This window comes from Eublepharis macularius, chromosome 2, assembly GCF_028583425.1.
Source record: "Eublepharis macularius isolate TG4126 chromosome 2, MPM_Emac_v1.0, whole genome shotgun sequence".
NCBI lineage: Eukaryota > Metazoa > Chordata > Lepidosauria > Squamata > Eublepharidae > Eublepharis > Eublepharis macularius.
The window spans coordinates 198133617-198151710 of record NC_072791.1 but is presented as its reverse complement, the minus strand read 5'-3'; the positions used below and the strand labels follow the sequence as shown (position 1 = coordinate 198151710).

At 41.1% G+C, this 18094-nt stretch overlaps 1 protein-coding gene across 2 annotated transcripts in view; it reads right to left on the bottom strand.

Moving 5' to 3' along the window:
* The window catches only part of UBR3 (ubiquitin protein ligase E3 component n-recognin 3), a 158264-nt gene that overhangs the window by 38558 nt on the left and 101612 nt on the right, over positions 1–18094 (bottom strand). Inside the window, exons 27-30 of one of the 2 annotated variants that reach the window (XM_054971129.1) lie at positions 15792–15902; positions 14582–14794; positions 13542–13678; positions 2101–2186 (exon numbers count right to left, since the gene is read on the bottom strand). In XM_054971129.1, coding sequence (XP_054827104.1) covers positions 2101–2186; positions 13542–13678; positions 14582–14794; positions 15792–15902 — 547 coding nt within the window. The remainder of the gene's footprint in view (positions 1–2100; positions 2187–13541; positions 13679–14581; positions 14795–15791; positions 15903–18094) is intronic. The other variant, XM_054971130.1, reaches the window with a different exon arrangement.

The window sequence follows — 18094 nt, the reverse complement described above, 5'->3', positions numbered from 1 at the left end:
CGACCCTCATAACTATCGTCCTATAAGTCTACTTTCTATTCCAGGGAAAATCTTTGCGGCACAACTTCTTGATAGGTTAACGGATTGGATGGATCAAGAAGCAGTACTCTACCCTGAACAAACAGGCTTCCGTACAGGGGCCTCGACTATGGATCATTGTTTGGTTTTACACCATCTAGCAAGCAAATATTTGGCACCCCCTGGCGGTAAACTCTATGCGGCCTTCATGGATTTGAAGACTGCATTTGATTCTATTAATCGTTGCAGATTGTGGTGTAAATTGTCAGAATCTACAATAGATAAAAGACTTTTATATTTAATTATGAACTTATATACTGACACTTCCGCCCAAATTAGGTACAACTGGCAGGGTCAATTAACTCCAAGTTTTCAAACCGATAAAGGTGTGAAACAAGGTTGTTTGCTGGCTCCATCCTTATTTAATCTATTCATTAATGATATGATTCCATTTGTGAAATCACATACCAGACACCCCCCTTATCTAGCAAATACTCCAATTTCGATTCTTTTATACGCAGACGATGCTCTCCTTATCTCCAAAACAGAATTAGGTTTAAAATCACTAATTGAGGAACTTAAAGTTAATTATGCTAAATCAAAAGTCCTGAGATTTTCCAGGTCCTTCCATAACGGCTCCAAATTGATAAGAGTACTGGGAGGGGCTTTGGAGAGAGTCCCCTCCTTTAGTTATCTTGGTATCACTTTTAATTACAATCTATCATGGAAACCACATATTCAGGCTGCTCTGAAGGCCGCAAACATTTCATCAATGGCAATTAAAAAATTCTTTTACTCCAAAGGAGCAAAACATATACCAGCAGCCATTAGGATTTTTAATGCTAAGGTTATCCCACAGATACTTTATGGGTGTGGAGCGTGGATTGAAGGTGTATCCGACAACCTTGACACCCCTCTACACACATTCTTGAGGGAGATAGCGGCAGTCCCGAGATGCGTAGCAGGTACTGCACTTAGGGTGGAATTCGCCCAACCCTCAATTGAGAAGAGAGCATGGATTACAGACTTTAAGTTGTTCTTGAACAAGGAAATTTACAAGGACAATTCAGGGAAAGTAGGTTTTGCACATTTGATCTTGCAGGATACCTATAAGAGTAGCCGAACTAATTTAATTAACCAGAAACTAAAAATTCTGGATATTGATATAACATCTTTACAGACAAATGAGGCCCTAAGAGTTATAAAATTAAAACTAAAGGATCTCGATTACAGCAGTACTCTCCAGAGAGCCAGACGTACATGTTCGGGCTTATCCCTGGGACTTTCACCCCCAGAGGCTATTCCATCTTATTGCTATTCTTTAAAGATTCCAGCTCAACGCAGAGCCTTCACATTGGCTAGACTTAACTCCTTCCCCTCTAAAGTGCTTTCTGGTCGTTTCTCTGGACTCCCTTATTCTGAACGAGTTTGTGACTGTGGACAAGGAAAGTTAGAGACCTTGGATCATATAATAGTTTTTTGCCCTAAGTGGAGTAAGGAAAGAGAGAGATTTATTATTCCTATTATGTTAAAAGAAAAGCTTCCCTTCCTTGCTTGGGCAATCTCAGTGTTATTGTCTGATAACTTTCCTGACAATCAAACCTCTGCTATAGTGGCTTCCTTTTTAGCTACGGTGATAAAGAAACAAGATATTCATGAGTTTAGATAGTTTAAAGTGATAATGACGAGTTATGTCTATGTGAATTGGGTATGTTCAAGTGTACAGTTCATATTTTGTTGGTGTTTGTATGGCTTATGGCTTCGGCCGGAAAAGCAATAAACATATTATTATTATAAACATATTATTATTTTAAAATTGACTTTTGAGGAAGCAAGTGCAGTAGCAAGAGTGATGGACTAGAATCTGGTGACCCAGGTTCAATTCCCTGCTCTGCCAAGGAAGGTTGTTTGGGTGATTTTGGGCCAGTCACAAATTCCCTGCCTAACTTACCTCATAGAGTTGTTGTGAGGAGAAAAAATGGAAGAGAGGAGAATGATGTAGGCTGATTTGGGTCCCCATTGGAGAGAAAGGCGAGGCATAAATAAAATTTAAAAAATAAAAAATAAACTCAATATACATACGTAAACACGATCTCTTTCCAGCTGTACTTGCACCTCCTAGACAGAGATTGCCTCCCCGATGCACCAGTTCAAGTTCTAAATTTGTCCTGTTTAAAAAAAAGGGAGATAGGAAAACTCTATACTTAAAATTACTATAAAAAGAAACAAACCAACCCAGAATATTTACACCAGTTCATTGATTACATCAGACTACATCTTTTTCACCTCTTTTTCAAATGACACCATATGTAATGACTGGTTATGAATGCAAGTAATTCTTAATAAGTGTGGTATACTGGTTAGAGTATGTTAGATTGGGATCTGGTAGACCCAGGTTCAAATCCTTGCTCTGCCATGAAACCTCACTGGGTGACCTTGGGCCAGTCACTACACACTCAGCCTAACCTACCTCACAGGATAAAATGTGAAGATGAAATGGAGCAAAGAATGATGTAACCTGCTTCGGGTCCCCACTGGGGAAAAAGGATGGGTATAAATAAATTAAGTAAATAAATAAAGTTAAGTAAATAAATAAATCTTACAATGAAATGTACATACATGCCTACACAATAGTAACCCTATGCCATATTAAATGGGGCTTAAACCCTATGCCTTGTTTTGTTAAGTAACTGAAAAGTATTTTGAATATGGATTGCTTAGGTGCTGAGGGAAAAAAGAGTGAGAAAGGAGGAAAAGAAAAACCTAAAAAAAAGACAAACAAAAAGTCAAAATCATCAACAGGGGCTGTTCAGGCATTACTTTCAAGGAGATCTCTCAAACCAATATGACTCTTGTGCACACATGATCCTCCCATAAAGAGAAATACCACATACCATATTTATTTGATATGGTAAATCTCCACAGCACTTTATTTTAAACCATTCATATTCTAGGAACAATCCAGTAGCCCAAAAGAGTAGTTCAGCAGTGGAATTGGCTGCCTAGAGATGTGGTGGGTTCTCCGTCATTGGCAGTCTTCAAGGAGCGGCTGGACAAATACTTGTTGGGGACACTTTAGGCTGTTCCTGAATTAGGCAGGGGGTTGGACTAGATGGTCTGTAAGGCCCCTTCCAACTCTATGATTCAAAATGCTAAGATACTCAACTGTGCCTCAGAATTACTAGTGGCTAAAATTCAAACATGTAATTGCAAGTTGATTTGTTATTTACAGCCAACAATGACAGCAAAGGACTGTGCAAGACTCCACACCTGAACAGGCCCTAGGTGTGTTGTCTTAATTGTGCATCTTTCTGGATTGTGGCATTAGGGCTCAGCTAACAAGAAAAAATGCATAGAAATCAGAAATAGTTCACTCTGAGCGAACAATGCAAGGATTCCAGCTGTATCAGTTGGAAGATGAGGTTTTTCCATATGCAATGTTTGCTAAAATATATTCACACATTACTAAAAAACTAACATTTCAAAATATTAATATCCCTAAGTCTGCAGCTTGTGTCACCGATTTTTGAAGGAACACTTTAATCCTCCCTACTCCAGGAAAAAAAGCAATTTAACACTGATAATGTTCCTGCTCTGAGCTCCATCTGGTTGTTGCTGATAAGGGCATCTGTGTGACAAGGGAATTTTCCACTCTTCAGGCGATTTGCAGTGCTCACTGAACTTCTAAAAACCTACTAGCAAAGAAGCTGGGACACGAAGTTAATATTAGTGGATAGAATAGGAAACGTTGATCATGTTGGTTCACCAAAGGAATATTAATGAGACCAGTGTTTATTTCCACAAATCTTTTAATTTTACACATTCGCTACCCCAAGCAAACTTAAAACTATAGCCAAGAGATGCGCTTGATTGGGGAATCTTTTCAACAGTTTATGCTGCCTTTGCCTTTCCAGCAAAATTTCCATATTTCTGATGAAAAAGAAGCAGAAATCCTGCAAAAAGATGTTTCAAGGGCAGTTCAGAATAAACAAGATGTACTTGAAGCAAATGTCAAGGCTCTCCTACTAAGATCCTGTGGGTGGTGTGACTACTGAACAGTATCTTCACCTTATGCCACAGCAGAGCACCCTACTCCAAAGATATTCAGTTTTTACAGCACGGACACAAGTTCTCTACTACAAAATGCTGCCCTCTTCCCCAAAGACTATTGTCAAACAGCTCTAGTTTCAAAACAGACAAAGACTCCTACAATTTCCTAGTCAAGGGCGCTGCTTCTTAAGAAGCAGATGCCTGTCTTTTGGGAGTATTCTCTCCCCAAAAGGCAGCAAAAGGATATAGACCTATACCTACTCCCATATGAACTTACTCAACTTCTACAAACATCTTGGGGCCTTGCTTCGGGTGCCCCAATTATCTAAGGCTAGACAAGTAGAAAAATGAGAAACTAACTGCCTGCATCCACCTTCTGAGTGACTACATTATTATTCCAGGACTTTTCCAGACCTCCTCCTCCTCCTGAGGGAACAACTCCTCTCTTCTCTCTGCCAGGGGTGAAAGTAAGCAGGTAAAGCCTGGAATGAAGCATCAGTAAGAGACGCTCTCTCAAGAGACAATACCAGTAAGGAATTCATTTTCACCCCTGCTTTTAGCCCAACACAAGGGCTAGCCCAGTTGTATAAAATTCACATACCTTTCTAGGAAATGGACCAACTCTGTGGTTTATTCTTCCCCTCAGGAACAGTGTTGTTAAAGACTAACAGATTTATTATGGTATAAGCTTTCACACAAACTAAATTTCTTTTGGGAGAGAACTAGAATGGAACACTTCGGATTTTGTATGAGGGCAAAGGTATCATGCTAAATCATTCAGCCTCTATTTTCAATCCATCAACCACTGAAGAATGTCATCTCTTCCAGGATTCCTTTCCTTTAAAAGCAAAAATCTGCATATTCCATCAGTCACAGTTCTGCAAGCTGCCATTATTTGTACTGTATATCGTTATGGATTTGAATGATAAAACTGCTTTGGGAGCCAATCTGGCTGAAAAGCAGGATATAAAAATAATAATAATTTAATAAATAAAGCCCACTTCATCAGAAGCCTGAATTGTATTTGTTGTCAGATACATATATGCATAACAGTGGGGGAAAATGACTGTAAACAGCTAGGCCAGAAAGCACTGAAATGCATCCGGTACAGTCTTTCTTCTATGCAAACACAACGTACACAAGTTAAGTACAGTCAGTGACCACTCCTAAGTCGTAACAAAAACAGCTGGCAACAAAATAGTCTACCTATGTTAATTTAACAACTGCAAAGTTAGCTCTGGTCTGTGAAAGCTCATGCTGTAACACAGCTGTTAATCTTTAATATGCTACAAGATTCTTTGCTGTTTTATGCTGCAACAGACTAAAAGTAGCTACACTTGTAGAATTTGCTGGGGTGACTTCATAAAGGTCTGCTATTCTGAGAAGCTACGTGTCTAGAAAAGCTTCCAGATTATTTCAATTCTAGGAATATTCCCAATGTGAGACTAAAACAAAGCTGAAACTCCCAGTCTAAACTGATGCGAGAACAATTGTTTCACACAATTGATTTGGTTTTCATAAACCATTATCTCCAAGGTAGTCCCACATTTAGTTCCTTGGGGTAATATCGAATGGAAGAACTCTGTATCCATTATATAAATTTATAGACAGCAAAGTAGATATTACACTTTGTCAAGACAGCCAAGAGAAACAACTGAAAAACCAAAATTTCAAATGACAATAATTTATTCACATTTAAAGCATCTTAGCTATAGGGATGAAGTACATTTAGAACTCTGGAAAAGGGAAGAGAAGTAATTCTAATACCATGGCTAGAAAATCTTCCCCTAATTCACAGTGCCTGTACAATTTGTATCAACAGAATAATAGGAAGACAGAGGGACAGAACGTCTTGTTCCCTTGGTAATTCAAGCACTTCCTATGTGACATTTTTTGTGTGTGTATCAGCATCAGCTACTATGGACAGCCATAGGGAACAGAGTGACTCAACTCGCTCATGCTCCTTTGAGCTCCACTAGCACCAGTCTTCTTGTTAGTGCTGGCAGAGATAAATAAGAACAAAAGCGGAACTCTATTTTCTGCAGCATTTCACCCACCACCCCCATCACTTTTTATCATTTCTGGGGAAATCTATGATTTACTGAAGTGTTGAACACAGCTCCCACACCTGCTTTGGACTCTACTCACACTATCAAGAGAGTCAGTAGGACCAAAAGGGAGTGCAAGAGAGTTGCACCATGTTCTCCTGGCTGCCACCAGGTGCTCTTTTCATCTCTGTGCCTCCCTTCCACTAGTAAGTGCTGAACATGGGAGCATACACAGCTTTTTGTCATGCACAACCTCAATGTTCTGCTTGTGATGGCTAGAAGGAAACATGGCCTAGCTGGAAAAGGGTCAGAATGGACTGACAGAAAGTTGTATAGTGGCTCCTCTCCTCAGTGCCATGAATGGCAAGGGGGAAAGGAACATAATACAGATAACAGCAGAGGTATCAATGGAAGAGGAAGAAATGGTGGCTGGCAGCCATCCCAGCTGAATTCTACCTATCCCCATATGAACCTACTCAACTTCTAAAAACATCTTGGTGGCTTGCTTTGGGTGCCCCGATCATCTGAGGCTAGACAAGTAGCAACATGAGAAACTAACTGCCTTCTTTGTTGTGGCAACAAAATTACAGCATTTCCTCCCCAGGGAGATTTGTCTATCCCCCTTGATAACTGTTCTTTGACAGCTGGTGAAGTCTTTTTCCTTTCACTTGCAGGATTTGAGTCCAGTGGCACCTTAGAGACCAACCAGAATTTCAGAGTGTAAGCTTTCAAGAGTCAGAGAGCTCCCTTCTAAAGACATCTTTCACCTGGCATACTCTAATTTACTCACCTCATTTGTTCGTAAATTGCAGATTTTATCTCTCTCTCTCTCTGTTCTTTTTAAATGATGGTTTAATGTCTGTTTTAATCGCTGATTTTGTATTTGAATTGTTTTCAAAAGTTTATTTTAAAATCTTTTTAATTGTTTGCCACTTTGAGAGGCCTAAATGGGTAGAAAAGCAGCATATAAATGTTTATATAAAAAAGTAAATAAATAATATGCATGGAGGGTGGAGGGTGGGGCCAGTAACAGGGAAAGGTACCTCCTACTAAACCCCTGAAACTTGGAGCTGACTGTGAACTGGCTGCAACTTCAAAAGCATGAGATTTGCTGTTTATCTTTTAAAATCTTACTGCAAGATTTCAGTCCAGTGGCATTTTAGAGACCAGTAAGATTTTCAGAGAGATTTCTGACTCTCAAGAGCTTATACTCTGAAAATCTTGCTGGTCTCTAAGATGCCACTGGACTCAGCTTCTGCTGTTCTTCTGCAGACCAACACAATTATCCACCTAAAATTAAATCTTATTGGTTTAGCAAAACTCCATGATGCTTGCATGTGCAACTCTTTGGAATGTGGCTTATAAGAATTCCACACACCTCATGTTATAACCTTAGAATGGTGTTACACAAAATAAAGACACCTCTTAAAGTTACTTCAGAGCAAACCCACTGTAAAATTGGTCAAGGCTTGATACAGCATGATGCCTCTCTTCAGAGGGTCAGACTACACAACCTCTATGATTTTAATAGGCCTGCAATGCTATGATACAGTCCTAGAATCACTTAGTTAAGTGAAGGAGAAAACTTACACAATTGAATAACAAGTTTGAGGACTGCACATATTTTCCAATGCACAAATTTCTAATATTTTTATAAAGGTCAAAATAGGAAGTTATTCATCAATGTGGGCAGGGGGAGTCAATGTTCCTCGACACAGCTTCAGTTACAATACGATGGATGCCTGAAGGTTCAAAGAAAAGGTTACTAGCCCTTCTCTTGAAACATTCAAATGATCCAATGCACTGTGCAGAAAAGCTGTGAAAAGGACTGCCTTGAGATATTTAAATTTCTAAAGCACCTGATGATGAGCAACATGGACCTTGACGTAGTTGAAGTGGTGTCGTGGTTGGACCACTTTTTCCTGAAGGCTCGTCTGGGCGTACGAGCCCCCACCCCCTGTAGGCGGCAGGCTGATTTATGCTCGCCTGTGGAGACTGATGGATCCAACTGGATTCCAGAATGCTCTGCAGGATCCGATGCCCCCCGGTGGTTTGTTGGATAAGCTGGTGGAGGACTGGCATGCCTCTCTTTCTGAAGCTATTGACGAGATCGCTCCCCATTACCCTCTCTGCCCCCACACCAGGTTAGCCCCTTGATATCCTGAGGAGCTACAACAGATGAAGCAGGAGCTGAGACAACTTGAGCGAGTGTGGAGGCAGGGCAAGAACATCTTATAGGAAGCTTACTAAAGCCTATGAGATGGCAGTGAAATTGACAGAGGAGGAATTATATACCACTTCCATTGTGTCCTCAAGCTCACACCAGGCATGACTGTTTCGAATAGTTTGATCCCTGGTCTCCCTATCGCAGGGAGATCACCAAATTGTTAATCTGCAGATTAGCTGTGAGCTTTCGGGAACTATTTTGTGAGTAAAATCTTGTCTCTCTGCTACAACTTGCCAGCCACAGTTGATATGGTGAAGGAACTGGAGGCCCCTTGGCCATCTTCTGGACTTGTGTTAGATCATTTCATTCTGCTCTTCCAGGACAAGGTTGACAGGATCTTGCAGGTGGTGAGAACCACCACTTGCCCTTTGGACCCTTGCCCAGCATGGCTGGTGAAGGCCAGCACAACAGGCTTAGGGCGTTTTAGAAGCCATTGTCAATCTTTCTTTAAGCTCTGGGGTTTTTCTTGGACTGCTGAAGGAAGTGGTGGTACAGCCTCTCCTGAAGAAACCATCTTTGGACCCGACTGACTCAACTGATTACCACCCGGTTTCCAACCTCCTGTTTCTGAGTAAGATGATTTAGTGGGTGGTTGTAGAACAGCTGCAGGTATTTCTGAAGGACTACTCTGTCCTGAATCCATTCCAGTATGGCTTCCGTCCTGGCCATGGGATGGAGATGGAGTTGATCGCCCTGACAGATGATCTTTGCAGACCTCTGGATGGAGGTGGGTCAGCACTGCTGGTGCTATTGGATCTTACAGTAGCATTCACTATGATCTGTTGACCCACTGCTTTGCCAATGTGAGGATACATGGAATCGCCTTACAGTGGCTAGTCTCTTTTCTACATGATCGGGAACAGAGGGTAGCACTTGGGGAGCAGTTGTCATTGTGCTGCCATTAGTGTGCGATGGCCCCCAGAGGGCAAAACTGTCCCCAATGTTGTTTAATGAGTCACAGTAGTTGCTAGGTCCACGTTTTTCTATCTTTGCGATATCAGTCGGCTTGTCCCCTACCTTTCAACCCATGACCTAGCTGCAGTGGTCTATGCAACTGTTACCTCCAGATTGGATAACTGTTAACTCACTTTATGTTGGACTGCCCTTGGGCTTATTCTGGAGGTCACAACTGGTCCAGAATGCAGTGCTGTGGGCTTGTTCTGGAGGTTACAACTGGTCCAGAATGCAGTGGTGTGTGACTCTGTTCTGGTCCCATATAACACCTGTCTTGCGCCAACTACACTGGTTTCTGGTGGAGTTGAAGATCAGGTTCAAGATTTTGGTCTTAACCCTTAGTGGACTAGGACTGACATACCTATGGGACTGCCTCTCATCTTATATTCCCTGGAGGGTGCTCTGTTCAGCAGATAAACATCTCATGGTGATCCCTGCCTCCAAGGAGGTTCTCCTTGCCTTGAACAGAGCCAGGGCTTTTTCGGCCCTGGTAACAGCTTGGTAGAACTCTCTGTCTGTAGAAACTTGGGCCCAGCGGGACTTGTTATTGTTCCGCCAGGCCTGTAAGACGTAGATATTCCACCAGGCTTATGGAGGTTGAGATAGGCAAATTCTCTAACTGGCCTCCTGCTTGGGGGCGGGGGGGCTTGAGTCCCCTCCTGGCTTTGTTGTCCACTTAACAGCTTGTTTTCCCTCCATTCCATAGGATTTGATATGAGGGTTGTGCAATATGAGCGCTGTAGCGGATGCTGTTTAATCAAATCTGAAATATTATTTTATTGCATTATATTATTGATGATTTTATCTTCTTATGTGTATTGCTTATTGTTGTAATCGGCTCTGAGCCTGCCTGTGGGGAGAGTGGACAATAAATTCAATAAAATAAAATAAATAAAAATAAATCAACGTGGAGGGGCCTCCACACCAAAATAAGTTGGCAAAAGCACTAGCACAGCATCCATGGCAATCAGGTACACATGCAAACTATTTCTTGAATCTAAAAAAGCTCTGATGATGAAGGAGGGGAGGACCAGGAGCCCAGATGAAGGGCACCTGGTGGAACTCTCTGTCGGAAGATACTTGGGCCCGCCAAGATCTTGTATCTTTTCGGCAGGCCTGTAAGACAAGAGATGTTCCGCCAGGCATATGGTTGAGGCCATCTAATTAGCCTCCCTGCCGGTTTCCTGCCAGTGGAGGGGGAGCATATGGTCCATCTGCCCCCGCCCATGCATGAGGAGTTACAGTTTCACCAACCCACACCTCCACCCTTTTCTTACCTTGTGTATGGTGGGCAGGGAAAGGGGGAAGGGTGCCCCATCTGGAATGCTGATATTCATGTTTGCACTGAGATATTATTTTATTGATTTTATCTATTGTACCTTATTTATGATTGGGACCCACCCTGAGCCTGCTTGTGGGCAGGGCGGGCTAAAAATCTAATCAATTAATCAATCAATTAATCTGTCTTAAAAATGGGAAGGCTGAATACCTCTTCACTATAGAAAAACCAGGAAGTGGAACATTAATGAAAAGAAGCCACACCTGTCACAACCTGTCATCAATGCCTTTCATTTTTTTACATTTTTAACCCCCCTCAAACCAGTCCCTCAATCTGGAGGGTTGTGAAACACCTCACCACCCACACACCCCTCTTCGATTTTAGGAGTGTGATGCCAAATGGATTTCTTTTATTTTTCTTTGCAAAGGATCACTTAATTCCTAAAACAGAGAGCACAGCAGATACTAATTAGGACCGCTTTTCCCTGGATCCTATAGAGTGTACCATGAGTTATATGGGTTGATTAGAACACAGAAGTCAAGTCGCCCAACTGGCTCCTCCCAGTGAGGGGGGGATACGCCATGACCAAAATTTATTAACTCTTTGTCATCCTGCCCCATGGACTTTGAAGATTTCTTGAGATGTGAGGTATGACGTGAGCCGCCTTCGACGTTTTATTGCAGTATTTCAATGTATTACATGACTTCTACCAATGTTTTATACGTTTTTATTATATGTATTTATATGTTGTGAATCTGCTCTGAGCCTGCTTGCAGGGAGAGCGGACTATAAATTAAATAATAATAAAATAAGGGTTTAAAATGTACTTAAATTTCTAAATGTAACATTTAATGCCTTCCCACTCTACTGAGAGCCAGTTTGGTGTAGTGGTTTAGAGTGCGGGACTCTAATCTGGAGAGCCGGGTTTGATTCCCCACTCCTCCACTTGAAGCCAGCTGGGTGACCTTGGGCTAGTCACGGTTCTCTAGAGCTCTCTCAGCCCCACCCACCTCACGGCGTGTTTTGTTGTGGGGATAATAATGGCATACTTTGTAAGCCACTCTGAGTGGGCATTAAGTTGTCCTGAAGGGCGGTATATAAATCAAATGTTGTTGTTGTTACTATGATAGATGACACAAGTCATCAGAGCTGGGGGCGGTGCTCTATGCTTAGTGGTTAAAAAGCATGTTCTCTAAGAGGCTCAGACTTGGAAGTAATAACCAGACAAGCCTTAATACTTCACTTTTTTATAGGAACACTTTTTTATGACTGAAGATGGGATCGTGCAATACGTGTGCTGCAATTTATTTTTATGCTACCAGTTTTTATACATATATATATCTCAATTGTTGTGATCCACGCTGAGTCCGCTTGCAGGGAGAGTGGACTATAAATTTAATAAATAGAATAAATAAATAAGTAATATAGGCATTGGACAAGATGAACCTTGGGCTCCCTTCCAGCGCTATGCTTCTTTGTTAACAGTACCCAAACCCTGCCTGTCTAAACAATATTCTAAGCTAGCACAGTACATATATGTGTTGGATCTATGACCAGGTATAAAATACACTGGCTTATATCCACTGAAGTGTCACACAGAACACATTTTGCCTGCTTTCCTGCCTGCTCTTTCAGTCCCTTCCAAGCCCCAGAAAGATCATTCCTGGGTCTGGGAAAGATCGCAGAAACAGAGAGGCAAGTTGGAAAACTCTGCCTGCCCTCTGCTGACCTTTGGTGGGTACAGGCCACTATAAGCAATGCCTCTAAACATTCTTAATCCACAGGTTCTGAAGTGGGAACCACCTTCTAAACTTACTCTGCCTTCTGGAACCCACTTGTAAAATGAATTCCAGACTACTTTCCCTCTCAACATAAAACTCAGGAATCTCACATCAGTTAATCCTGAAGATTATATTTTATTTTTCCTTTTTAGTATTTTACAAATAGTTTACACTGTTTAGCTGTACTTGGTAGCCATTTCACGCATTGAGCCTCCTCCTAGCTTACTCACTTCCACCTCCTTGTTGCTGTTCCCATGACCCACCTGCAAGAGAGTAGTGAGTCTCTGTAGGATCTCAATGCTTTAACCAGTATACGGAAGTTACAGGATTACGTAGAGAAACACTTCCCCTTCTGTGCTACTTTTGCAGAACTCTCAGGTTCTCCGTGATGCACGCACGCATATACACACAAAAGCAGCTGTATAGACATTTCTGATGTGTAGAATCGCCAGAGGAACAAACACATTTGTACTTTATGGTTAATCTTTCCTTACAGTTAATTTTTTTTTGCCTTAACTTCAAAAGGAAGAAAAACAGAAAGAGACTAAAAAGGAATCTGGAAGCGAGCATTCGTTGCTGTTGTCGGTGGGAAATTAGAATAGACTGCAACATAAATCAAATGAAATTTGGGTTTGTTTAAATAAATGGGAGTTTTTAATGACTGACTTTAACGGAATGTGAATTATATACTCATGCAAAACAATCAAGTAATTCTTGGCATGTACAAGAGCTCCGATTCAAACCCGGAGCATTTGGGCACAGACGAGCACCCTTTTCTCAGTTCAACGGAGATAGCAGCCTCATTAATGTGACCTGCATGTTCCATCAGAAAAGCTCACTCAAATGGAAGGTACACACACATATATGTGCCTGTAAAAGTCTAGCTCTCCAAGTGATAGTGGAATGCAAAGAAAGGTAGGATTCTAGTTCTATGCCTAACACACAAGAAGCAATCCAAAGCAAGTCTACTCATACTCATAATCCCCATACTATTCAGTGGAGTTTACTCTTAGTAAAGAATCTTTAGGATTGCAGTCATGATCCCTCAGATCTGAACTAGTAAAGAAAAAGGTGCTAAGGTATAAGGCAGGGTGGGGGAGCAACAACTATTCAATTAATTTGAACAAAAGGGGAAAGAACAAGCAACAAAACACGAAAACTGTTAAAATAGAAGTCTCACCCACCTGGCTACAGAATACATGAAAAGAAAATCGTTATCTGGTGATCCAGGAGTCTTGCTGTAGTCTGTGTATTTTTTCTGGGTAGTACTTTTGATGTCCTTCATCACAGACTCCATTTCTTTGCTTAAATTGGTTTCTGACTGTACATATGATTTTTTTAAAAAAGAGGGAAAAGTGGCATAAATAGTTTATCCAAATAAAGAATGCACAATATATCAAGAAAAATAAGAACGGCTTTTATCAATGACAGAATAGTTATATCATGCATTGGAAGCTGAAATATTATACAAGGAAATGGCATCCAAACCAATACAGAGTTGAACAGGGTCTTCCATCCTAACAGGTATGATTCTATGACTAATTCAAATGGGCATTTGTTGTAATTACTCAACAACAAACCAACACTGAACACATCGATCCTTTGCAAGGGAAAACTCTGTTCTGACACACCCTTGAACAGACTGGTGATTGCTAAGGCTAAAGACTTCTAACAGTTCCATCCTAAGTAAGATACACCCTTCTAAGTCCTTTGAAGTCAATGTGCGGAAGGGTGTAAACTCTGCTCGGGATGGTCCTGTAAAGCATATATAAAGTTAATGACATCTTTCTGAATGTCACTGCAAACATTCCAAAATGCATTCTTGCAAGTATAAATCCTAATGAAATATATAGTTCATACCCTTTAATGTCCTCTTGACTGACACATTTTAAAGGGTTCCCAGTTATGAGGGATCAATGAGTTGTACTATACAGAAATTATGAGTTCCATGTAATCAGTTCTGCGTAAAGCAAGAAGCTGAAACACAAATTTAATGACCAATGCATAGACTGAAATCTGGAAGCAAAAACGTCCTAGTTTAATGGTGATATAACAGAATTTAGAATTAACATTTTAACAGTTATTTAAGCTCTTAAACAGAGAAATGGAAGTGAACACCCAACTGTAAGTTCTATAAAATGTAAATGAATCATGGGGGGAGGGGGAGAAAGAGAAAGAAAAGGGAAAGGTGGAGAGACAAATTAACAAGATCTTTCTGCCTTACACTGATGCTTACTGGGAAAGTTCCCAGCTGCTCTTGAAGCTCTTCCACCTCCTTTACGAGATCTTGCATACTCTTGTTATTGTGACTTTGCCAAAGGCTTCGCTCCACATTGTTGCCAGGATAACATGGGAGGACGCTGTTAGCAAACTGCCTACATAATGGACAAGTAAATTCTCCTTTGTCCACCGAAAAACCCTGGAGGACCTGATCGTTCTAAAAGAAATAAAGATGCAAATGAATTTCAGTAAAATGATAAACAACTGTAATCTTTAAAATTTCAGAGAGCACAGAGTCAGAAATCAGAAGTTACTCAGCTACACACAGAAGTCCTATCTGAGTAACGAAGGCTGAATACAAGCTTAAACTTTAAGGAAGGAAGCCAAAGAGCCAGCATGGCGTGTGAAGAGTGTTAGACTAGGATGTGGGTGACCCAGGTTCGATTCCCCACTTTGCCATGGAAGCTTGATGGGTGACCTTGGGTCAGTCACATAATCTCAGCCTAGCCTACCTCAAAGGATTGTTGTGAGGATAAATAGGAGGAGGACTACAGTAGCTACATCATGCTGGTTCCCTCAGAAGGGAGATAGGAGAAACTTAAAGAACCCTCAAATTTTTAAACCTGTACTGAGCTTTCCTAAATCATGGCAGCAAATGTTCACGCTGATGCTTAAAGAATACTGGAGAGAGGATGCAGGAACTAGTTGAGCCTTGACTGCACTTCCTTCTCCCTCTTCCATGGCAGTAATTACTTTTTTGCTGCCCTACACCTTCTTCAAAAAAGCCAATAGAGATTCAGGGGTTGAGCTAATTCCAACACTGCACAGTTTCAGCCTGAAGAGGACCAAGTGGTTGTTTGGAAGGATGTTAGAGCTACTAACATATCAAACCAGCCACCTAAATAAAGGGTTACTGAATACAACCACCTCTCCATACATTACTTAAGCTGACAGAGGGCTGTGATACTGCAAAGTCTGACTTAGGCTGAAACAGCACAGAACTGAACACTGAACAAAAAAGTTCATATCGTACCCATATTTTAATCAAAGAAACACAGCCATATATTTAAAATGACAGATTCGGGGCCCTGTATTTTAATAATCCTCATTTATAAAATCAGAACCACAGCTATTTTACCAACTGTCAACACCAAAAATCCCCAGCAATTTGAATAATAAAAGGTTAATAACTGAAAATGTTTGTTTTGACATACCCGTAATGATTCCATGTAGGATTTATGACAATCTATGTGTAATGTATGCCCGCAGGTTTGTACGTACACACCTCCTTCCCAGCCAATGGATACTGACTGCAGACAGGAACTCTGTAAAAGACGCAACACACCATAAGATTTGAGAGATTATTTTTAATATGAACACCTCTGTTTAAAGATGTTGGAATTATGTTCAAAGCTGGAATCATGGATTCAAGTCTTGAATAATAGTGTGAGTTGTCACTGCCAACTCCTAAGAAAGTTCCCAATACAGGAGCAAAATGCGTATGTACATCAAGTTCTTTGCGTCTCTTAATATGACAATCAGATAAATAGCTTCCCCCCCACAATCTGCAGGGAAAGGAGGTGAATGGCCTTTGGACTTGAAATCCCATACTCTGGCCAAAAGAATGAGGGAATATACCAAGGTGGAATGTTGCACTGAAGAGGAACTTTTATTGTTTGGATAAAAAGGATGTGAAATCCCCTGAAGAAGTACCTCTGTAACATTGACAGTATGCTCTCCTCCTCTGCTTACAAACTTCACCATACAATAACAACAACAAACAACAACCTTCAATTTATATACTGCACTTCAGCACAACTTAACACTAATTCAGAACGGTTTACAAAGTATGTTATTATCATCTCCACAACAATCACCCTGTGAAGTGAGTGGGGCTGAGAGAGCTCTAAAAGAGCTGTGACTGACCCGGCTGGCTTCAAGTGGAACAGTGGGGAATCAAACCCGGTTCTCCAGATTAGAGTCCTGCCGCTCTTAACCACTACACCAAACTGAGACTTCAGATCCAGGAACCCCTGGAAACGCATTAATTCTGGGCTACATTCCCTGCAGTGATAACATCTGCTTGGGTGCGGTGGGTGGTACTTTTTCTTCTGTGTTTGAAGAGAAGCTGGATTTGCACAGCAGTGACTGACCAGCCCTTCAGAGCAGTCACAACACCGTCTTCTCTCCCCCTGCCTCTTCCTGCAAATTGCAGAAGGGCAAAAATAAAATGTTTTTAAAACAAACTTTTAATCTGCTCACCAAATAGGTGCTTTGAAAAACAAAAGACAGCCCAGTCTGCCTTCCTCCCCTCACTCCAGGGTTTAGTTAACTTTTAGTCTGTAACTGGGTATATGTGCCAGTGCAGAAGGGAAGAAGCAGAACTTGTCCCACTGCCAGCAGCCTTGCTTCCGGCGGAAGTTCCTGGGATTAGGAGCTGAAAGACAAGACCGCCTAACCTCTCAGAGCACACTATACTTAGCTGGGTATCGAGGAGGCACGGACAGCGAAGCTGTACACCTCTTTTTTTAACCTTTCTGTTTTAAAGTGGCTTGAGACCAGCTATCTCTGGAGACCAGAAGTCCAGCCCTCTGAAATGCCTCCTTTATAACTTACCCTTCCTCCAGTTACCAGAAGAAGTGAAACTTACCCAGTATGGGTTCAGCTATCCCTGCACCTAGAAACCTTCACTTCTGCTCTTTGTTGCTGGAGTAACAGCTCATGGTTTCTTAGTGAAACTTTCAAATAAACCAAATACAAACACAAACCTTTGCCTTCCAGCTAATATCAATGAAATAAAGTAAGTCTGTAGTGCATTTTCAAACGGACAACTACACAGGCCATTTTTGAAAGGGAATTGATGCTTTTCTTTCAGCAAAGTACACGGGTTCCATCTGGTACCGTGCAAATAATTTTTACAACTTAAAAGATCCCTTGAAAGCTAATTGCCATTGGGGCAAGAATACCTACTGCTGAGGAGACAGCTGATCAACAACAAGATTTTATTGCTTAGCTCAGCTGAACAAACTATTCAGGGGGTAAAGAGAGGCTTTTTGTTTGTATGCCAATAGAAATTTAAGGATTAAACCTTCCCTGCTGTGACCCTTTTAGCACAGTAATGGTCGAAAAAGCTAAAAGAAAGCAGAAACAGCTGATTTAATATCAAAGGAATCCAATTCACAATCTTCTGCTAAATTTGCAGTTTTAGGATATATTATGTATCAATGTTTTACATCAAAAGACAGTGTTCCACTATTACCGTGGTACTCAGACAGAACCACACTTGCCAAAAACACTCTTCTGAGCTTGCCTTAAAATAGACAATTACAAAAGTACAAAATAAAGCCCCATGCCCTTATCAGATTAAGGTCAGTTTTACAAAACACAACCAAGAGTTTCAAAGCTCATAGATTTTTCTCCTGTTCTGCACAAAAGTAGATAGTAATCATTCCAAGGAACTGGTGATGAAGAAAACACAGGTCTCATCACACATCACTCATCAACACATTGTCTCATC